Raw genomic sequence first — 22,893 nt, 5'->3', positions numbered from 1 at the left:
AGTGAACCGACGGTAGAGATGTACTTGCGCGCCCGCTAGATGGAGAGGACCAAAAATTGTGACAGAAAGGGAAAAAGAGAGAGAGAGAAAGAGTATGTGCTAAACCAAAATATAAGGCTGATCGCTCCCAACGAGCGTCGACTCGCCTGTCTCATCCTCCGAAACATCATCATTGAATTCCTCCTCGATGATAGTCTCGACGCTGTCTCGTCGCTTGACTTTTGGCTCTGGGCGGAGCTGACCATGATCGTCCAGCCACAGAGCATTGAAAGGATTCTTGCGTGCTAGGTCAAGGGCAGTGTTTCCGCCGCCCGTGCCACGCCCATCAATCGCTTTCGCACTGTCTGGCACTTCCAGGGATATGTCAGCGCCCGCCTGGATGAGGACTCGAAAGATTGATTCTCGGCCGCGTTCGGCAGCAAGATGAAGGGGAGTTTTTCCTTCGTTGGTCATGGCGTTGATGTCGGCGCCGAGTTTTAGAAGGAGCGATACCAGAGATGTGTTCGGGTTGATGGCCATGACTGCCAGATGAAGCGCGGTCTCCGCGTAAGCCGAAGTAGTCTGACAATTGATGTCTGCTCCATAACTCAAGAGAAGAATGATATAGTCAGAGGTCTTATCGAAGGCAAGGTCTGACACGCCTGTCCCTATATACACTGCCTGGTGTAGCGGCATCCAACCCTGACTGGAGATCGCCTTCACATCGAGACCATGGTCGAGGGCAATCTTGAGGATTTCGAGACAGTCATTGTTTATTGGTGGAGTAATATGAAGCAGGGACTCGCCTTTTGCCGTTTCCACGTCTATTTTGGCTCCCTTGCTGAGCAGGAACTTGAACATGTTTAGGTTTCCTGAAATGGCTGCACACTGGAGCGGTGTATAGCCTTGTGACGTACGAGCTTCGATATTTGCCCCTTGGGCGAGTAGCTTTGCGGCAGTTGATACGTTGCGAGACTTCCTCGCTTCTTCGTGAAGCAAGGTTTCACCCTCCTTATTCCAAGAGTTGATGTCGGCACCACCGATAAGCAACAGGTCAAATGCAACCCAGTGACCTTCATGGGCTGCTAGTTGTAAAGCTGTGAGCCCGGAGAGAGACCGCGCTTCGACCTGGGCACCACGCTGAAGGAGCAACGCAACTGCCTCGCAGTTGTCCAGTTTCGCGGCTAGTTGCAGGGGTGTAAAGCCATCCTCGTTTGTCATATCAATTGTTGCGCCCTTATCAAGAAGGAAAAGAATTATTCGAGGCCTTTTCCATTCGACAGCTAGATGGAGAGCCGTGTCACCAGTACGAATGTTTCTAATATTCACGTCCACCTTGTTCTTGATGAGTAAGGGAACGGTCGCTTCGTCGGCTGTGGTACCAACAGCCACCTGCAGCCCAGTTTCGCCCTTTTCATTGGCGACTTGTACATTGACATGTCGTGAAAGCAACAACTTCATCGACTTTCTATTCCCGCGCTCCGTGGCGAGGTGTAATGCCGTGCTGCCATTATTGGTGGTTGCATTGCCATCAGCGCCGTTTTCAAGCAGAAAGTCTACCATTTCATCATTGCCTCGATAGGCAGCACAGTGCAAGGGCGTGATTTTCAGCGAGTTGTCGTTGGCATCGATTTGAGCGCCTTGCACCAACAGGCGCTTGAACTTACCAGAAATACCGAAAAAGGATAGGATATGCAGCGCACTCCAGTCATCGGGATATTTTCCCAGGCCCAGCTCAGTTGGCAAACACTTGTTCCTGATCAAACCCTTGATAGGGGGTCGCCTCCAGAGGAGTTTGTTGAGAAATGTCTTGATCAACACCTGGATTGCTTGTTCGTCTTCTGTTACCTCGCGCGCATGATAGCCCCAGTATGTGGCGGCGTAGCTGAGGAAGCCGCCGCTCGAGTTGCGAGGAGTGGTCCCTCCGATATAGTAGCAGTCGTCGACAACCTCATCCGGGATGATTGCCGTAAGACAAACCTCCGCAATATCTCTTTGAGCAGAGGGGAAGAATACACGAGCCGCTGTTCCATTTAAGTATTCCTTTGCAGTCTTATGTACGAAGCGAACGGTGCCCGTCACGGCATCCACCGTCAGAAGGCCTGCGCTCTGGGTCTGCAAAGACTGCTCAAAACTGACTAATTCATCTTTGTCTTCACTAGCAATCTTGCTTTGAGTAGCAGCCTTGAGTTCTGCGACAGTGAGTGGCCGATAGGCATACAATGTCCAGTATACATGGCGAGTGGCAGTTGGATTCTGGCTCACAACCTGTTTCATTGCCTCACCATATGCCTCGCTCAAGCTCTCTGGTAGATGCATAACAGCCCTTTCAAGCAGACTTTTATCTGTATATCTCGCCAGTAGGTCCAGATGTATCTTCGCTAAGAGGAATCTGTATGGACACCCGCGATTAGCCAAGAAATGTCCGGCTAAACAGATCAAGGACCGATCTGAGTTACTTACACACCATGGCTTTTTTCCATCACCAAGCGGACAACCTCTTGGCACATTTCAACGCCGGCAGGCCCGTCATTACAGAGGCTCTTAAGACCTGGGTCGTTCTGTATCCGAGATAGAGCGTAGAGTTGGAGATCTTCTGGTGAGGGCACGACTCTCACATATCCCGAATCACTATCAATCTGATTTATCTCTCGCAAGGTGACAAGCAGTTGTGCTTGCTCGGGAAGCTTCTGAAGTCGAGTCAGGATACGCTCTTTGTCGGAGAACCCGTCCAGGCCGTCAACGATGAAGAAGACTTTTGAAAATCGATTCACCTCAGCGCGAATAGCATTCTGGTAGGCTTTGGGTGACGCTCTCCCTTTCGTCAGCGACTCAGAATAATAAAGAGACGAAGTCGCGTAGGAAAGACTGCGTTTACGATAAACGAGTTGCGCGAGGATGTTTTGGAGAAGATCCAAGGATGTTTGTTCCTTCTCCTTCTCGTCTTGACAAAAGACGAACACCGTTGCAACGTTGGGAGAAGTGAAAGTCCTCTGTAGGGAGTCGATGATAACAGAACTAATCATTAATCAGCATTTCTCTCATTCTTTCCTTCTTGGGTCATCCCTTGGAGGACCAAACTCACGATATGAAGGTCTTTCCCACGCCGGCTGTCCAAAACAAGCAATCAGCACTGGAGCAAAAGCGCAAAAAGCGCAAAACTACTTACGAGGACCAACACAGTACAATGTCCGGAAAGAGCCCAGGAGCCATTGTTTGTATTGCGGATTGTCTAAGATCCAGCGACCAGTTCCTTGAAGTCGTCGATTGCATAAATCTGCGAGAGTGATGAAGTGCTCTGAAGATAACCGACTTGTGATACCAAGGGCATCTTCCTCGAATTGTAGGTCGACTTTAGGTCCTATATGAAGTCAGCAACCAATGAACAGCACCAAGGAGCAACAGAGAAGCGAACCAGATTCCACATCCTGACACATCCTAAGATTGTTTCTGATCTCTCGATCCAGAGAAGCCCGCTCACTATCGGATAAATCCATGCAGTTAGCTCAGGATGTCCTAACATCAGCACTGTGAGCGCAACCAACCTCGAATCAGGCTGCATCGCCAGCAACAGTAGGATCTTATACTGCTCCAGACGCGGAAGAAAAGTGCCGCCGAGTAGATGCTTCCTAAAGTAGTACACACTCACACCGCCTGGCTGGAAGTAGAACTCGATAGACCTGAGCGTGGTCCCAAACCATACGATCACCTCGGCGAGGGCGTTGAGCCGGGCGGGTTCCACGAGCCATTTCTCCTCGCCCCAGCTGATCTGGTCTCTGACCCGGTGTAGACAATCTAGGATGTCTATTAACACTGAAAGAGCCTTTGCCGCCGAATCATGAGCATCGCGACCGCTACTCAGACAGCGGATGACGATTCGTGTGGATTGGGCCACTTGGGCGAGATCTTCTCGGATGGTCCGGACGGTCATTCGTGCATTCCGTTCGACTCTGCTCTTATCCATTTCCTCAACTGCTCTATCGGCTCAATAGTCTGAGGAATATTGACATCGATGCGAAGAAAAGACTGGATGTTTTAATGGAGGTTCAGACCTTGAGGTTGATGTGGGTAGTCTTTATTTGATGGTTGTGGCCGACATCGAGAGTACTCTCCTGACTGAAACGAGACGAAAGGAGCTTATGGCCAATTAGCCTTGATTTCTCTCAGATCATATCAAGACATTTAAGATCTTAACTGTAACAAGGATCAGATAGCGTTTCCAGCCGTCTACACTTTCAGTGGTTCTAAACTTCTGACACATGTTTCCCCTCTTGCTCCCCAGCCGCTGAAATGTACTGTCCAGTGGACGATCACACACAAAGCTGTGTCTATTGGCTACACTGATATTTCCGGCACAGAACCCTTGCTCTTGGATGCTGTGCCTCGTACTGATAGTAAGGTCTCTTCTAATGACTCCACGGAGTAATGGACAGCGCAGTTCCCAATTTCGTCGTTCCAGTTTTACTTGTGTATGACAAGCGTCTTTCCCAAGTACTGCTTACTCCTACAGCAAACCTTGAAGTCCTAACGAGTAACCAAATCAACAACCATTACTCTAGCTCCCTGTCCAAGATTTGAGGCGTTATCGAGAATCATCCGATGGATCCATAGGTAGAAGCGGGGGAACTGCTAGACTTCCCCTGCGGCGTAGCAACGATGAACGCCCATTGTTCTGCGCCCTCCACTCCCCGCCAGCTGTTAAGCGCCGCGCTGGGACTGACAGTCCCATGCGCAACCAATGAATGCAGAGATCCTGGAAGCGTAAGTGATAAAAGCAGAAACTGGCATAATCTCCTCCTGTTGGAGATTGGCTCACCTGGACAGATCCACTCGTTTAGAAGGGCTTCTATCGTACTAGGGCGTGGCACCTGCAGTATGGTCACGCTCACTTCAAAGAGCAGCCAATTGCTAGTCGATAAAATAACGGATGTTGGCTGTTGCGCCGGTTACCAGCCAAGTTCTCTATCATTCACTAGGTATCTCGTTGATTTTTCAGTAAAGGCTGTATGCCGCTTCAGGACTTAATTTAGTCATATCTTACGGCGCGCTTTGGTTAGGGACACGTTGGAGGTTGCATATCCAAAAATAGATATTTGCGTCTCATATACACCTAGACGTACCTGTTGCGAAAAAAAGACCCTGTGAAACAGTATAAGAACCGGCTTAAACTGCCACCAACATTATGCATAACCGACACAGCAGGCTAGGGCGTGAGCCCAGCCGACCGAGATGTATCCGTTCTAGTCATATATCTTCCCGAGGGTTGACAAAAGGAGTGATGCTTGAATGCATAATACACAACGCAGAAAGCCACCGGATTGTCAAGGAGATTCGTCATGTCATGATCTTTGCGTGGAAACAGTCAAGGCATGAAACAAGATAAAGGAAACTCAGCTAAAGAAACGGTGGGAAGGCAGAAACACAAAAGCATCTCAGAGGGGTATATCAAAATCAGATAGAGAAAATAACGTGTAGAGACTGTTGTAGTCATACAGTTAGAGAGGGTTGCCGTTTAGATTTAGAGTGGCCCCGCTCTCTCGGCCTCGCCGGAGTGCCTTGGCAAGCATCAGCTCTCTCATCCAGTCAATGCGCTCTTCCCGGGTCTTGACAGCAAAACGGTGCGTCTTAGCAGCCTGATTGAAGAAGCTCTTGCGGTCGCTACCGGCGTTTGGTGAGGGGATCAAGCAGAAAGCAAACGCAGCTTCGCCTTGAGTGTTGTCCCTGCGCTTCAGAACAGTCTTCTTGAAAGCGGCGGTTAACTTGGAACTGGAAGCCAGAGATGAGCAGGCAACGGCATAGTCATCCACATCGATGTATTCAAGGGCCTTCGAGTCGCGTCGAGAAGCGTCTTCATCCGGGTACATGGCAAGCTGAGTACCCCGTAGGGTGAAGTGGTGGTCCTCCCATTCATGACGCAGCAGACGGGTCGTTTTTCGCTTCTTCATCCAGCCACTGTGAATAATATCATTGGCGTGGGGACCATCGGGGCTGAAGGGGGTCTTGCAGTGAGCAGCTCGGGGCGTCCGATCGAGATCTTCGGGAGTATCAATGGGTCCGAGAGCCTCGAGTTCGTCCAGAGGACAGAGCGCAGGGTTGTTGTTATGAGAAGGCCGTCTACGATGATTTTCAACCTTTGTGGATGCCGGCCGAGGAATTGGATCCCCCATGTGATGCCCAAAACGCATATTCGGTGGGACCGACTGTGAGCAGTTGCGTTCGACTGGGCCCAGGTGGATGGCCGTGATAGGGATGTCCATTTCGGAGAACGGTGTATCTTGCCCATAATGAGGATCTTGCCGATAGAAGTCAGAGGGGGAAGCTGAAGAAGAATACGTGTGCGGGGACGATTGAGGATTTGGTTGACTGAACGACTGCTGCTTGCGCAGAATAGATGGAGTAACGGTGCGCTGGGCCGAGTAGTTGGGAGATCGGCTTGAGCTCGCAAACGAGATATGAGTGCTAGGAATTCGAAGCTTAGGGAGATGCCGAAGGTTCTCAGCGAGACTCGCCTTTCCAGGTGAGTCGGACTCAGGGGACGGGAAAAATTCCCTGGGAGGAGTGGCAGGATCGTTCACTGGTTGAAGTCTGCTCAGGCGCTGGAAGTTCAAGAAGTTGCGTACGTTCTCCTGGGGATCTCTGGGTTGTACATCGCTCAATTTCTCCTTGGAGAGCTGAAGATCGGGGGCCTGATGGGGCCCCAGAACGTCGGACGAGGCAATGAGGGATGGTGTCACATCAGATTTGGGCGTCTTGGCTAGCGTTTGTGCCGTAGCAGCGTTCCCTGGGTCACCTGTGATAGTGACACCACCACTGAGTGACTCGATCGGAAGACCCCTGGCCAAGCGAGTCAACTTTGCTTGTTGCTTCTGCCATTTGCGACAATTCTCTCCCTTAGAGCACATGTGCATTCGGGGCAACAGTTGCTCGATAGCAACAATGGAGACAGAATCCTCGGGTACAATATCGGACCCCTGTTGGCGCTTGTGACGACGGCGGCGGCGGTGCTTGTGCTGTTTGTTTCCGGAGTCCGGCCTTTCTTCGTCGGTGACTGGGCTTGTACAGCAATTGGTTCCAACATCAGCAGCTGTGGTTTTTGGAGTCGAGTTGTCTTCGCGAGATGAAGGATCCCAAGTAACCTGTATATCGCCGCCAGGCATCGACGCACTACTTTTCAGCTGTCGTATGCAGTTCATTAAATGGTGGCGCTTCCCAAAAGACTGAATATCGAGTTCTTTGAGGTCGTTGGCCTCGAGCTCAAGAAGGATCGCACCCGAGATGTCATTAATGAAGAACTTCTCCACGATGCTCTCCTCGAACCCGAGTTGGAGCATCCACATGACCACATCTTGAGGTGACCAACTGGCGACATTGGAGTTCGACGGCTCTTCTGGGGTAGGGTCATTCGGCGTGGGCGTGGACGTCTTGGAATTCAGCGGAACTGGAGTATCCCGTCTCTCGGGTTCCGGCTTCAAGACGGGACTGTAGATGGGAATTGCGGCACTGAGCGGAGCATCTTCCGTAACCAACTCAACCTCCACAGACTGCTCCTTCAACGCCGACGCATCGGTCGAAAGTAGGAAAAGGTGTGGTCCGACAGGACCTGCCACTGGGTTCTCATCGATATGGAAGTGGAAGCCTGTAAGTCCCGTGGAGTCCGGCGTCTTAATCTCATCTGGGGTGGAGGCAGTCGTCACACTGCCGGCAAGCTGATGATTTCATTAGTCAATCTCATCACTAACAACTGGCTCATGGTGAGATCCTTACAGATCCGGAGCTTCTGTGCCCTGAACCAAAGGATAAGTCCTCGTAGGCATCAGATTCAAAGTCCGTATCCAGGATCTCCGTGGTATCTGAAATTGACGGAGGATGTGGAGAGTGGGACTGTGGATAAGGTGGTTTGTCATGGCTTTGAAGCAACTGAAGGGTCGCTTGATTCGGCTGGGTAGCAGTTTTGGTGGCCTTTGAGCACAATTAGTCAATGCTCCTTCATACCATCCAGCACATAAATAGAGAACATACCATTGTGGATGTCAGAAGACTTGAGAGCTCAAAGCTCCGTGGACCAGCCAACGATCGTCTTCAATCCAACTCAGCAGCTTATGGCCCCGTCAAGAAGGACTGACCTTTATGGGGGTTGAGAAACGTCGAGAGTATTAGTAGGAAACAGAAGGCGGATGAATATGATGGAGGCTAGAAGATAAGCGCCCTGGACCCCTTACTAGCTGATGTTAAAATTAGTAGGTATACTGACGGTGAAACTCGAAACTTGGGAGGGGCGGTTGGCGAGTATATGTACGTATACGGGCGGCAATGGAATCTCTCTTCTGACGATGAGACAAAAAAAGAACAAGCCACCAGCAGCGAGAAGAGAGGGATCTAATCTATCCGTGACTACAGAATAGTCCATCTGAATGGGTATTTTCCAGAAGGAATGTGACGATTTTGACCTACAGCTGCATGAAGACGGAAGCCCTGGGATACGTGGGACTGATGGAGTTGTGGGCTCTCATTCGCTGCTCCACAGGAAATTGAAGTGCACCAGTGGACTGAGGAAGCGCCCATCATGAACTGCTCGTTCTGGTTGGTTAGAAGGTTCAAGGTCAAGGCACACGGGGAAAGAAAGAAACAGACGATAACAGGCTCAGAGGGATGACGCTACTGCTGTGATGGCTGCTAACAAACGGCACTAAGGCAGTAAACCTTGACTTAGTCACATTTTCTGCCACTAAATCATATGAAGTGCGCTCAAGTGTGATAAATATAGATACTTGAAGACAATTAAGTCAGATTAGACTACGTTATCGACGATTAAATGTTCTTGGAATAGTACTTTTACTACTTTGCTAGACTTCCTATTGCACCAGTCGTAGAAGGCTCTGTCTCTACCCCTCACCCTGACTTTTGCGCACAACCGGTTCTCATCCATTCGTTGCTGTAGCATTCTACGGAAGTGTCTTAGTATGCCCACTACCTGAAAATGGTCGAATATTCGATGCCAATCATTATATGCCTCATCTCGGAAAGAAATGAAGCGCCGGTGAGGTACTGAGGTAGTCTCGTGTTAACGAGTTTTTCAAAATGGCTCACCTACAATTCCGAGGGAGGAAAACAAGAGGAAATCAAGTGGCAGAAGATAATCAAGAAAAGTGCTATAAAGCACACCATACGGGCAAAATGGTACTTGCTCCCTATTTCCTGATCCAGTGAGTTCAGGAAAAAGCCAGCGGTCACATGGCCGTGAGATGATGCGGTATGCGCAAGCCTGGAAGTCAAAGTGACAGGTCTTGCCGCTCTACATAACCTTCCAACCCACCATGCTGTGAGCGAAGATAAGGGATCTGACCTAGGGAGTCGGTGTGCTAGGTTTTGACACATGCAGAATCTATAAAACACCTGACCGTTCCCCTTTCCCCTCTTTTGCTCTCCAGACTGCAGTCTTGTCATTCTTACAACCATAAGTAGGGGATCCTTAGATATAAAGCATTAGTTCCCCATGACAACCTCACCCAAGGATCGAGCATGAGGACTATAGTAATGCCGATGAAATATGTCGATCAATGAATGACCTTTTCGCACAGATCCTGTTTGTTACATCAACTCAATGGTCTCAGCAGTGTACATGTTTTTAAGTAAAATTGGCACCCATTCCTTTATCAAGGAATACTCTCATGGAATAAATGGTTCATGAAGAAGATAGTGTGATGGTTATGGTTCTCCTACACTCTCTTTTTGACTTGTTGAGTAATTTTGGATCAGACACTATTAACATACACTGCTGCATGAGCCTTTCCTTTATACTTATCTTATACTACTTTTGTAATTTATGCGTAAATACTCTTGGCCCAAGGCAGAACATGGTGTAACAGTCGTTAACATAGAAAATAGCTGCTCATAGCAAGGAGGTCCTCATAGTATGAGGTGAAACCAGACTACCACCTGAGCGGGATAATAGTAATTGTCCTTACGGGCATCCGTGAATGCCTATCCATGTGAAGGGACGATCGAGTACGCTATTGTTGGCCTATCAGATTCATCAGGATTCATTAGCGGGTCCTGAGACCATAAGTGGTCCGAAAGAATAAACAGAAGAAGCCTCGCTAAAAATTGCTGACACTACCTATCCCCAAATACATCAGAGGTGTCGAATGCTAACGTCTCTGTATCCAAGGGCTCCAAACCCCAGCGTCTATCCAGTTGTCGGCAGAAGATGAATTGGGATTTTGCAACAACAGCCAACCTAAAACATGATTGACGAGAAAGATCGTAATGCTGAGATTCTATTGACTAAGGGGGAATTCATCAACTATCTGCAGAAGTGTTGCTAATTATGTATGGATTCGCGCTGGGGTTGAGTGCGTGCTGAGCAATACTCGATTGTTGTAGGGTCGTGGGGAGATTTGGCAGGCGACGTCACTAATCGATCAAGTCAGAGAGTTATTAATAGTAAAATCTGCTGTTAAGTCGACTAAATCATGGCGGTTAGGACAAACACTGGACACAGTGTACTCGACAAAACGAATGGCCAAAGGAGACTAAAGAGCAAAACTCCACCTCCGCGTCTATTTACCTAAATTTCAGCTCAGATTTAACATACTTTACCGCCGAATTAAGCAATTATGCAGAATTAGCTTTCAAAACTGGCGGTTAAATGTTACTAATTAAGGTATTCAGACACACTTGATCCAGGAACCCATGATCCACTTCTTCAATATTTGGATGTTCTCAATGGCCACTTTCTATCTTTGAGTGTATACGCTAACCCTGCCGAACCGCTGATGGCTCCTTCACATAGCCAGTCAAATTCCAGGAACCAAAGCTTGGCATGCAGCAGCAGGCGCCTTTTCACAAACCAGGACGTCTGACACTGTTGCTGGTTGGTCCTCCAGCAAGAATCATGCCTGATTCGAAAGGACCAAAGACCAATAACCTTACATTTTTGAGCGAGGAAAATAATTGCTCCAATTATGTAGATATAATGGCATTCCATCGATACTGGGATCAGAGGAGAAGGGCTTGTCAAGGACCGACTCAGCGACAGCAAATGTGCCAGTAAAGCAGGGCGCGCAGGGGAGTCGAGTCGGGACTCTAATGATTGCGATGACAATACAGATGAGATGCTTCGATGAAAGGTTGTTAGATGCTGGGAATGCTGGATATGTTGGTTAGATGGCTATCAATCAGAGCCTCTGCAAATCATGGTATCATGCTCTATCAACTCTCAGCAACTTAACAGCCGCTGCATTAGTCGCTAGCTGCATGCTAGCGACAGGGGACCCTGTCTCCATGTTTCCAAATTGAAACCCATCAACCCCAGGCCTATGTTGGTTAATCTTACTCTTTTCCCTCACTAGCGTAGTAAATGTTCCCAAATTTAGTCCTTAGTCGCCGTGCTAATCGTTCGTCCTGCATCAGATCTGGCCCCGCGGTTCGACCCATCTGCAGCTCCCCTCATGCTACCGCTTTCCTCGTCAAAAAATAGAAGCATCTAAGCATCATAGTTTATCGTGTGTTCAATCTATAAAGACTTCATCTCCAGAACATATCAAGACATCATGTTAGACACCAGCTGGCTCAATCTTCATCGACAGCCGCCTCGCCTCCAAGGAACCTGACTCCTTCGCAATTGCCTTGCGTGGTGCATTGAAGGACACGACGCCTCCACGAAGTCACTACGGTAATCAACCACTCAATACCAATTAGTCAGTCACCTGAAGCGGTATCACTTTAGATACGTTGCTGTTTAGGTCAACAATGTCTGGCGCAAGCGAGCCTCGTACGCAGTCAAATTTCGTTTCGCGGTCGAGCAGCACCTCGAGCAATGAAGTTCCAGATACTGAGTCCAAGGAACAGCCCAGTGGCAAACTCTTTCGACGTTCGCGTTCCGGTCAGTTCCCGAAGCAGAGCCTGTCGCGTCTCCTGTGGGATTGCTAGTGCTACGGAGATGTGGTGAAGGGTAGTGTCACTGATGAGAAGCATGTGCAGGCTGCTACACCTGTCGCCTACGAAGAAAGAAGTGTGATGAATCTCATCCTGCTTGCAAGAATTGTACCAATCTTTGCGTCCGTTGTGAGTACAAGCGGCCGGATTGGTGGGCGAGCGCAGAGCAACGGCGGGTTCAGAAAGAGCGAATCAAGGCCCGGATCAGGCAAACGAAAGTGCTGGAGAAGCAGAACAACCTTCAAGGTGGGTGTGCTCCAGTCAGTTTGAGCGTCCATCGACTTTGTCTGAACCTGCTCACTCCAGATTTCATCGATCGCCATCTGCCACCTCGAGTCACTGTGGGATATGATTTCAGTCAACCTGTGCTTGTCGACCCGTATCAGGCATACGACTCATACACCAGCCAATTTTCCGCTTCCAATTTGATGTCGACGGCTAATGCTAACGATCGACCTGAAGCTGCCTTTGCGACTGAAAACAAGACCATTTTGAATGGTGTGCCTACTCAGGGATTCTATGGCATGCCGCAGCCTCATGAGGCTCTGTTCAATTCTCCTGGCTATGAATGGCCCCAAGAAGGCTTTCAGAGGCCGCAGCACTATGTCTACCACAATGTCCTGCCCCAAGTAGCTGAGTTCAAGAACGTACCTTTGTCATCTTACCTGAGAACCTCGAACAAAGTCAGCGAGAATGACAGAAAGCTACTCGTCCATTTCGTCGACAATGTTCTGCGATTGATCTTTCCGGTTCTTGATATCCACCAGCAAGGATCAGAGCGGTCAAAGGCAATTCTGCACTCGCTAGAGACGAACATGTCCTATTATCATTGCTGCCTGAGCGTTGCCGCAATCCATCTCAAAGCCAGTAATGGCCGGAGTTCGGACAAGATTGACCATGACATCATGCGTCACCGGTATGAGGCGGTGTCTCAACTGTGCAGAACGCTCAACAGCGACAATGGACATGAGCAAATCTTAGATGCGACACTTGCGATGATCGTTTTCCACGGCTCTGTGGGCTCCCTGGAAGACTATCTCCCTGACATTCCTTGGAACGAGCATTTCCAAGCCGGTGCAAATCTCGTCAACAAGCTCGATCTCGCGGACACTGGCCCTTACACTCAACCTCCATTCAGCATGTCGCTCGCCTCGTGGATTGACATCTTGGGCGCCACGATGCTGCGGACAACCCCGTATTTCTCACACACCTATCGCACAAAACACCTGAGTGGGACATCCTCCGGGCTCCGAGAGCTGATGGGATGTGATGACCGCATCATGTATCTCATCTCAGAGATTGCTTGCCTAGACTCGTTGAAAGCAGATGGCCTTATCGACGATTTGGCTCTGCGCAATCACGTCTCCGCCCTTGGTGCGCAGCTCGATTTCACTGAACCCGTGGACTCGACCCTGGAGAATCCGTACTCGTCGTCAGGAATCATTAATCCTGAGCAACTTACCAAAAACATGAGCGCCGTGTTTCGGTTAGCGGCTCGCATCTATCTGTACAGCTTGTTGCCGGAGTTTGATCGCAGCCACATCAGCACAATCAGCTTGGTCACTGCTGTCGCAGAAGTACTACGGTTTATTCCTACCGGTCCATATGGGTTCGACCGCTCCTTGGTCTGGCCATTGTTGATTACCGGGGCATTCTCCACCCCATCCAGCTCATTCCGTAACATCCTGGCTCAAAGAGCGGAAGCTCTGGGTGTATTAGGCGATTTCGGCAACTTTGGTAGGATGTATCGCTTGCTGGAGGAGGTCTGGAGGATCGCTGATGACCCGAACGTGCCGACATTCGCTGAATCCAACATTCTTCTGACCTCTCCGGATCAAAAATACGAATTATTACCAGCGCATTCACCTCGCGTCGAGGACTTTGGAAGGTCAATCAAAAAGCAAAAGGTCCATTGGCGAGAGGTCATGAATCGAAAAGGATGGCAGTACCTGCTGATCTAAACCACATCGTTGTCAGTAAGGGTTTTTGCCAAGATCTCGGTATTGTACCCTGGTTGCGCAGCGTTGCACAAGTTCGACAGGTGTTATTCGGCGTTATTGGTGGCTAGGCGTTTCGGGGTTCTGATTGGGATGCTTCAATTTGCTCGTTCTTAGGGTTGTTGCCGTCGATTTCGGTGGTCCTTTGCTGTTCTTCTTCGCAAAGCAATCAACTGATACCTCAATATTGTCCTCTATTTCTGCAACAGCCAGTCAAGCAGACAGTAGAGTTAAGAGGAAATCACATCTAGGCGTTCGAATCAGTTGTATCCTTGAGACTCCAAACGACGTCGACATGTAAAACTGAACAACTTCGCCGATTGCTAATAAGACAATTAGCTGATCGTCCAACACTCTGACCGTACCTTTACCCGCCGTGACAGGATCCTTCAAGTCGACTTTCTTGCGTGGGTCTGTCTTGAGGTTGAACACCCCTTACTCACTTGACACGGCGAGGGCTAGTATGACAGATAGGATTGAATGGTGATATGGGCCTTCTAATGGGTGGACTTAGGCATCAGCAGGGAAGGAGATTGCATCATCAAGATAGTTGCTGTGCCGGCGCTGATTAGGGAGAATGCACTTTCGTGTGACATGAAGACTGGTGCGGTGAGACTTCCCAGGCATCAGAAGAAACATTTTTCAAAGGATTGTGGCATCCTCTAGAAAATCACCTCAAGCACACCACCAGCTTCTGTACTATAGGGTGAATGTCATGGCAGAAGTAGCAGTTAGTCGTTCTTCTGTAGGAGGTGTCCGGTCTATCTGGTAAACAGCGGTCTTTTGTAGCATTCCTATTTCATTAGCCTCATGTATCTAAAGCATGATATGCTCATTCAGGCGAAGTAACCCACCAGTAAACGCAGGCGAAGGAAGAATAAACTCCGTCCTCGATTTCACGGCGGCATAGCCTTCTCCAGCAAAGTCATGATTATGGCGATTTCCATTTACCGGCCCCAACCAAGCCATCACAAGGAGCAGCTGGGGTTAGAATTCAATAGAGGCCGGAGGCAGCATGCAATGGGTACATGCTAGGAAGAGAGAAGCTGGAGAAAAAAAGGCATACGTGGCGCAAAAGAAATGGAAGTGACCTCGCCTTCAAAGGGTAGGAAGATGGGGGTTGCCGATGCCGCAGCACGCAGCCACTGACAACCGCGACGAACCGATTGGGTCAGAGCAAGGATAGCTCCCAGAGGAGCATTCAGTTATGAACAAATTATTGAACGAATGTTATTCTGTTAAGGAAGCATTATCATTCTGCAACTGTTGGGCTGAGACTTAGAAAAAACAATGGATGTTGTAGGGGGAAGAGCTGTCTCTCCGATGCGGCAGTATCTGGCTTGCTATTTAGGCCGCTGCTTAGATTCTGCGATAAGCTCTTTGGCGTTTCCAAGTTGCAAAAGATTCCACCATAGTGTAACGTCTGTGTAGCCTAACCACTTGACGAAGTACCCGGTCAACACATGTCTTTCCTTTTCCCTAGCTTAATGTGCCGTGGACGCTTGTCGGTAGCCTTCGCTTTTACTCTCAGTATCGTCCTAGGCAAGAACGGGTCTGGGCTCTTCTCCTTGAGGTCTAACGCAAGAGGGTTTAAAGTATCGTTCCCTATGTGAACCAAGGAGACGACTGGGTGTAGGCGCCAGTCTTTTAGAATCAAAATGATATGGTAATCATCCTATTTTTGTGTGATCATGAATGGTCTGGCGAAGTAGGTCCCACTGCGTCCAAGTACTGACTGTACTTGTACTCGATATCCCTTTTGCAAACACGGCATGACATTCTCACTGGCAGCGAATGATACGGGTTGGAGCGAAGCGTCATGAAATCGTTTCATGCATTGCGGTAATCTAAGCGTCTTGGTCGCGTTGTCCATTGCGTCAATTATTAAGGCATGGATCTCTCCAAGGTAAAGAGGCCTCTTTGATTCAACACCCCAATGAACATATGGAGTATTTGCTGGATGGTGGCATTACGGCATCCATTAGCGTAGCTTGTGATTGTAGCAAGATCTTCATCCATAGTGGGACGCCTGGGAAGCTCGCTATGGAGTATCGCCAGTAAACGTCGATGACCATGACCTCAGGGAAGAATCTGTTCTTGCAAACTTGCGGCAAACGAACGTAGGGTCAATTTGAGAAGCGGTTGGTACAATGTATTCGCCTGGCACATTTGCAACATACAATCTTCAACTGACCTTCAAAGGCATCAAGTTCAAGACCTTCATCGACTGTCATCGATGGGATGTTCGCTCAGTCACCTTTCTGTGCGGAAGACTGGAAGGTTAGAGAGACTCTGAAGGTAAGCTCTATGGAACGGGAATATGATGGTCCGGACAAATGAAGATGCTCCTGGATGACTAGCAGAGGCCTGTCATGACATGAACATCGAATGCAAGAAGAAGACATGCATTAAGTCGCTATGCCGGGACAGGACGACTTTGAGTCACTAGGGCTTTTGTGTCAGCTGAGTGACGGTCTCTGTTATATCGCATTTCTCACTTTTTTATTCTCTTTGAAGGTTGCCACGGATCTCAGAACTAGAACACGCGAAGGAACAAGGACAGAACGTAGGAGTGTTAAGATATCCAGTAAGATGTAACGAGGCTGTGAACAAGTAACAGAAAAGACCAACAAAGCTGTACCAGGGAAGCCTCGAAGGAGCAAAGGGGCAAAAACAGGCTGACCTTATCCATTGCTAGTTTGGAAAGCGATCGATAAGACTCCCGTCGCAAAGCCTTCTCAAGATCGAACCGGGTCATAACCAGTCAATTCGGGTCCATTGTTCCGCTAGTCGCATATGATTTGCAAAGCATCAGATGACAAACTATACAAGCCCCTCGTGTCAATATCACCAATAAGGAGTGAATCTGGCGCTTGCGTAAATGAGATCGGTTTGTGAAGATAGGGGGACAATGATGCGTCCTGACCAGGCTGGCGTCTCAGTGCCTGAGCGAAATAATTGCTCTCCTCGGCAAGCAAACATGACAGATAGCGACTAAGCTCATGAAACACCAGCCAACGATGTCCTCGAGACGACAACAAAATGGTAGGAAGCGCTTCTAGATGGGAGGAGCCGCGCGCCTTCAGAGGATGAACACGGTGGAGGAGAGATCCTCTGATATTGAGAACAGAATGGTTGTAAACATAGAGAAGTTGACATAAATTGCGAACATGGCCCCAAACGTACTGATTCAGGTGGCGCGCGACAAGGGGATTATCGCCAGCTTAGGTTTGAGGCAAGGACTCTTACAATAAACAAGATGTCGGGGCATTGTATAAGCAGCCTCCATATGGTGTAGATGATGCTCGTTTGAAAAACACTCGCTCGTCTTTGTGAGCATTCTGGCACATAGTGTAGACTATATTGTTGTACGCATGTTGGATGTGATCACTTGACCCCTTCAAGACGGCATTTCACAGCAACTTAGCAATCTGCAATTAGACGCCTGCACCTCATCGACAAAAGAAGTCCGATTACCCACAGTCCAGTATCTTGACCTGAGAAGTGTTAAGAAAGCTTCTGTTCTTTTTTTACACTTTGTGGCGAAGGTCTAAGGCAGTAACAGAAGTAAGTTTCTGGTGTTTGTTACTATTTTAGACCAGCTGGCGGGCGCAAGAGTGGCTTGCATGCATTAGCCACTAAACCCATCCTGGGAGAAGAGTCTACGCTAAGCAACGACTTATGCCAAGGGCTTTTGATACTGTTTAATACGGTAATACAGGTATCTTACCATAAATTTCTGAAACCCAACTATTCTGCCGTATAGCACCTACTCTCGGGCCTGAGATATCAAAATATTCGACCCTGCGCTCCCAGGATTTTACCATAATCTCATTTACTGTTATTTATTCTATATTTGGCACTACTTTCCTTCTCTTGTGCAAGCTTCCGTTTGATCTCTTTCGTGTTGTCATATATTGAGTGAAGCTGTCTTCCTCTCACCCCTCCCAATATTGTCTGGGGATACCTTCAGTCCTTGAGATAATTCTCAAGTCAGTGCCTTGCAAGTACCAGAGACTTTCTCCTCATCTGCTCCCCCCACAGTACGATGACTTCTTCGAGACCATCGCTCCCTCCCATCAGGACTGCAAGGAGCATGACTTTCCCCTCTGAGCTTCGGGAGAGAACCATGTCAACCAGACGAGCAACAAGCAACGGACCGTCCGTTCCACCACCACGAGCTTATACAGAATTCCTTAGAGCACTTAATCCCGTCTTTATGGATTCAGATGGCGCTGAAGCTGGCTTTCCAAGATGCACGTACACCAGGCGTCGTCCTTCGCCTATATCCGTCCCATCAAGTGCATCTAGTGCTTCTTTGTCAACCGGGACATCAGAAACGTCGACTCCTCGGTCAATCCGGCCTCGATCACCTGCATCAGACCCTCAATCTACGAGAAGCCTTGCTCCTTTACGGCATTTGGGTCTTCCTCCACCGTACTCACCATCAAGTGCTTGTCCATACAGTCCGTACTCTGCGATTCGATCTCCATTTTCTCCATTCGAACTGAGACTTACATACACCGAGCCTCCAAGGAGCGCACGGGAAGGATCCCTCAGCATACAGCACATCGTTACGCATACAGTAACTCTTAAGCGCGCACCGTCTCTCGATCCTCCGCCGAAAGGAAAGAGGAGAAGAACCGACAAGTCGGAAGATAAATAACCAGTTTATCGGCTAGGGTTTTTGAAGAATAGAGCTGTGCTTTATTCGAGTCGTTACAGTTGTTAAGCTTGAATCTTCTATTACTGGATGGGAGTTGGTATTTGTGTTGTGGCAAACAACGTTCCCCTGCATATGACTCTTGTTCTTGAGCATGATACAATCTCTTATGTCAATATTGAGCATCGTCTACATACTGGTGATGTACGATGCTAATGATTTGAACATGTCGAGATGGAGTTCAACTGGTGCTGGTTACCTGATGTCACTGGAAAAGTGAGAATGGGCCTACTATGTGTTCTTGGTTGCCGGTTGGTTTGTTGCTGGGACATGGGGTGTTGGATATCTTCTTCAATTGCTGCTAGGTAGTACGGAGCATGTATCATGCAATCAATTCACTGTGAATGGAATGTATCAATGCTTAATTGTGTGTGTATGCATAGTCTTCACGTCTACCAACCAAAAGTACCACTGTAAAACCATGAAACCAACCTCTCAGACAAGTTTGAACAGCGCGGAAATATACAATAGTAAAAAGTCTCATGCAGCTATCAATCCTTTCACTCTAGCCTTGAAAAAGCAACAGCTTGGCGGAACGATCCCAGGCTACTGGATATTTTGGCATGTTGAAGGATTCCATAATCTGCCAATCAAAATCGTAATTGTTTTTTGCTATTGCTATTCCCCACGTGCTGGCCGCATGGACCTCCAGGCCCTATACACCGAAAAGGGAAAACGCAAGGATTATTGAACCTATCGTATCCTTAACAGACCGGTAGGTCTAAGCTGAGCCTCACCGCCACCAACATATTACAGAGCGATGTTTGGACTTTGGGCAGTCTCCCGCCTCCAATTTACCCTCGAAGGATCATGGTTAAGGTGCAAACGGGATTGAGGAAGCTTTTCCCAAATTAAAATGACTCAGACTCAAGTAGTATAGGGAGTATTCGTTGTATCGCTATCTACGTTGCAATAGTAGATCAAACCATGTGGTATTGCTGTTACATACATGTCACTGAAATACAGTGTATTTCACATATTTCAGTACAAGAATATCGGAAATACACCAATGATAGGTTGAAGCTATGGCTCACAGGAGACCTTTCGGTGGTTTCAATTCTAATTCAAAGAGCGTATAACAATTGCAAAGCTCTATTTTAAGCATTCGAACTAGAATCTGAGGTTGTCCAGCGCCTGCTGCGTTGCAGGAACTGGTAAAGCGCGAAGATTTGTGCAGGAGCCATTTAGCAGGCCGAAGCTAGGATCTTTCGTCCTTCAATCACAAGGAGAGATTCGGCCTGAATAATACTTCCTTAGCCGCAGTTTTTGTGCCTGGTCCTAAAATAACTACTGCTATGGTTTAGAATGGGAACTCCGTGGCGATATGGGAGGATTGTGAAGTCCGGAGTATTAGGTTGAGGAACGGCCTGCATGTGCAAGGATCAAGCTGCGACGGCATTCTTCAACCTGTCTGGTGGGTCTGAGAGTCGATCGATGCAGATGAAAATGAGACGGGGATTCCCGAAGCCCTCCTGTGCAGGGATTGGTCACCTTCGTAAGAGCACGGCAGATCTATGACTATCACGAGAGACGGTTTTGTGGAAGCACGCACTCAAGTCTTATGATTGGACAACACCAAGCGCTGGAATGAAGGAAATCAGTAATCTTGACAAGCTGATTCCAAAATTAGAGCATACTTTGGACAAACGGATTCAGAATCGTCAAATTTGACCCGAAGGAAAGTGGGTGAACAAATCCATGCATCATTGCTGTCTGAGAGCACAATTGATGTTCACTTTCTTGCTGCAATTCTCGGCCAATCAAAAGAAGCGGCTTGATGTTGTATTCCTGTTTAGCCGCATTATCTTTACTCATTTTGGTCATAGTATCACTCTTTCCAAACTAGTGCTCCACAACATGAGATGTGATTGGATTATCAGATTGATTGCACCTGCGGAGATCACTTGCTCTTGACAGGGATTCCCGCATCAACAACATGACTCTCATCTTCTGGTTGGCTCAACAGGGTAAGCTATTGGCTCTAGCTTGCAGCTTAAGCCTAGTGTTCTATTTTTGTCTATTTCAGGCTCTGACTGTAGGATTGAGATAGGCATCGCTGATCTCGGGGCCCCTCAACTCCAGAAATTCAACGACGGCTGACTTCACATTTCCATCAACAAATCAGAGGTTCGCTTTTGAAATGCAACTCTCTATGTACCTAATTATAGACTCGACAGTTCGTTTCCATCACTAAATTTGGATCTCCCAGCGCTTCCCTTGCCAATACAATCCATCCGTGACGAATGACATGTGTGCCCACCCTTCCCGCCATCCGATCTCCCTCAATCTCAGTAAACGCTAGCCGATTGTGAAGACTCCATTTTTAGCAGTCTTCCACCACGGTGAAATTACCTAGCCTACCATGCAAGGAACACTCCCTCCTCGTCACTTCACTCATTCCCATTGAACACCTAGATAGCTCACTCAAGTTATGGCGTCGAAACAATTGCAATAGCCATCCTATCTGGTCTGTCAGCTATCCAGTAAAACCCAAGCTGCAAGCGCCGTTGTCAAAAGACTCCAATGTCTGCCGATATCTTCGACCCAAACCTGGCTAGCTCTGATACACACACCACGCACTTCGTAGGGCGCTCAATCAGGTTGCCGATCCCCACAGGGATACTATAATGCTTGTCAGGAGATATTTTTGGAAATCGCCTCAATTTCAACCTCACTTGATAAAAGATTATCACTCATGTTACCCAATTTATCATCGTGCTCTGTACGAGGTTAATGCTCAGACATCTACTAAGCTGAAAATGCATAGGAAACATCCAGATCAGAGATCAACCTTGCCGCCAGGCACAGATAGTAGATACGTTGACGCTGTGTCTGTTGCGCAGTCCGCAACTCGAGATTAGGTAAAGCTTATTTGCAACATGTTGGTCTGTAGGCGCCTCATCTTGAAACTCCACTGACCATGATACTTCCAACCAGAGATGCGCAATCAATGCCGTGTACGGAGTGCTCCGGTTCTAACATGAGAGGGGATTTCTATTCTTACCACATCCTGATGCACGTCTATCATTCCCATCCTTTACATGGGTTCAGTCTCACCCCAGGAGATACCCGAATCATCACGCGATCTGCACAGTGCACACCTTCAAACACTGTCTAGTGATGATAGATTTAGCATACCAGAGCGTGTGCCTGATTCTTCCTGCTGCTGCAGAGCATGCTGCCCTCTGCATGAGTTCCGTCCACCAGAACATCTACCATGTTCTCGGTGAGGAAGTGTATGATACAGTACCATACGATATCTTCATACAGCCATCGACACGAGCCTCCCTGATACAAACGAAATGTAGTCTTGAGTATGGGCGCTTCGCTGTGTTAATTACCGCCACTTGATTCAGTGAATGGGCGCCTTTTTCCGTCAGCATAGGTGGGCTGGTTCGTTTACAGGGTGGCTGCTGCGAGCAAGTGCCGTTCTTCAGGACACTGACGTTCTGAATCCGACTGACCTTGAAGAGATGTGGCTGGAACAGCCAAGGGTCCTTAACACGACATGGTTGAACACCGAACACCTCATTTACTTCCTTACGCGCCTGCGATACGTCCTAGATATGTTCCATGGAAGGAGCACTCCTGGCGCCTACAACATATCTACACCACGGTGATGTTTCGGCGAACACACTGTACCTCATGGCCCAATGTCAGACTCGACTTGTGTCAAAAGGCCCCTTGAAGACTACCAAGACAGTAGTTCCTAGTCAATCACACTGAGCCATAGCTGGGGAATGTGAACAGCATCTATATCGCTATTGCCCCCCACAGGCTTGCAGCACGAGGTTTTAATCGTTTGATCGGTTAGTGCTGAAGCAAACCGAGAGAATCATTTGAAATGCAAAGCAGTTGAGGAAAGCAGGATTGAATATAAGTGATGATCAAGCATAACTAACCTCACGGTGCTGAGAATGTACAGGTCATCCATATCCAAGATCCCACACCGGGCGCTGACCAGATAACATTGAAAAGCATGTAGACGTAATTTATAAACAGGTATATACGTCATAGAAAGAAATATTCAGATGCAGACAAGGTGATATAAACTGGGGAAATCCGTGGTATCATGCTGCGCCGTCATTGTCGAACAAAGTGGTATCATAACAAGAAAAGCCTGCCAACTCAGCCGGGTAACCAGAGAGAAGAACGAAAATAAGGTATAACGGGGTTGAACATGGGGTAAGTGAATAATCAAACAGTAGAATAAGGGGAAAGGTAAACAAAGAAGAGACAATTATCCAAAAAAACTGA

The 22,893-nt window shown here is 48.2% G+C and overlaps 4 protein-coding genes across 4 annotated transcripts; 2 read left to right on the top strand and 2 right to left on the bottom strand.

Moving 5' to 3' along the window:
* Window positions 1-99: 99 nt before the first annotated feature.
* On the bottom strand, window positions 100-3,943 carry AFUA_6G07030 (NACHT and Ankyrin domain protein; the record flags this gene model as incomplete). The annotated part of the gene is made up of 6 exons (XM_745503.2): window positions 100-2,371; window positions 2,443-2,997; window positions 3,065-3,089; window positions 3,149-3,340; window positions 3,395-3,459; window positions 3,525-3,943. 6 exons carry the CDS (start codon window positions 3,941-3,943, stop codon window positions 100-102), a joined length of 3,528 nt encoding a protein of 1,175 aa, XP_750596.2.
* Window positions 3,944-5,474: 1,531 nt separating this feature from the next.
* AFUA_6G07020 (SAM and PH domain-containing protein) lies at window positions 5,475-8,001 on the bottom strand (the record flags this gene model as incomplete). The annotated part of the gene is made up of 3 exons (XM_745502.2): window positions 5,475-7,685; window positions 7,744-7,938; window positions 7,972-8,001. The coding sequence occupies 3 exons, from the start codon at window positions 7,999-8,001 to the stop codon at window positions 5,475-5,477; spliced, it is 2,436 nt and encodes an 811-aa protein (XP_750595.2).
* A 3,729-nt stretch (window positions 8,002-11,730) lies between these two features.
* On the top strand, window positions 11,731-13,877 carry AFUA_6G07010 (Zn(II)2Cys6 transcription factor; the record flags this gene model as incomplete). Its single annotated transcript, XM_745501.2, has 3 exons — window positions 11,731-11,863; window positions 11,962-12,162; window positions 12,223-13,877. 3 exons carry the CDS (start codon window positions 11,731-11,733, stop codon window positions 13,875-13,877), a joined length of 1,989 nt encoding a protein of 662 aa, XP_750594.2.
* A 4,084-nt stretch (window positions 13,878-17,961) lies between these two features.
* Window positions 17,962-18,579, top strand: AFUA_6G07000 (uncharacterized protein; the record flags this gene model as incomplete). The annotated part of the gene is made up of 1 exon (XM_745500.1): window positions 17,962-18,579. The coding sequence occupies one exon, from the start codon at window positions 17,962-17,964 to the stop codon at window positions 18,577-18,579; it is 618 nt and encodes a 205-aa protein (XP_750593.1).
* Between the last annotated feature and the right edge of the window lie 4,314 nt (window positions 18,580-22,893).

The sequence above is a fragment of the Aspergillus fumigatus genome, chromosome 6, assembly GCF_000002655.1.
Source record: "Aspergillus fumigatus Af293 chromosome 6, whole genome shotgun sequence".
Taxonomy (NCBI): domain Eukaryota; kingdom Fungi; phylum Ascomycota; class Eurotiomycetes; order Eurotiales; family Aspergillaceae; genus Aspergillus; species Aspergillus fumigatus.
The sequence above is the reverse complement of the archived record's forward strand: the minus strand, read 5'-3'. Positions and strand labels throughout refer to the sequence as shown.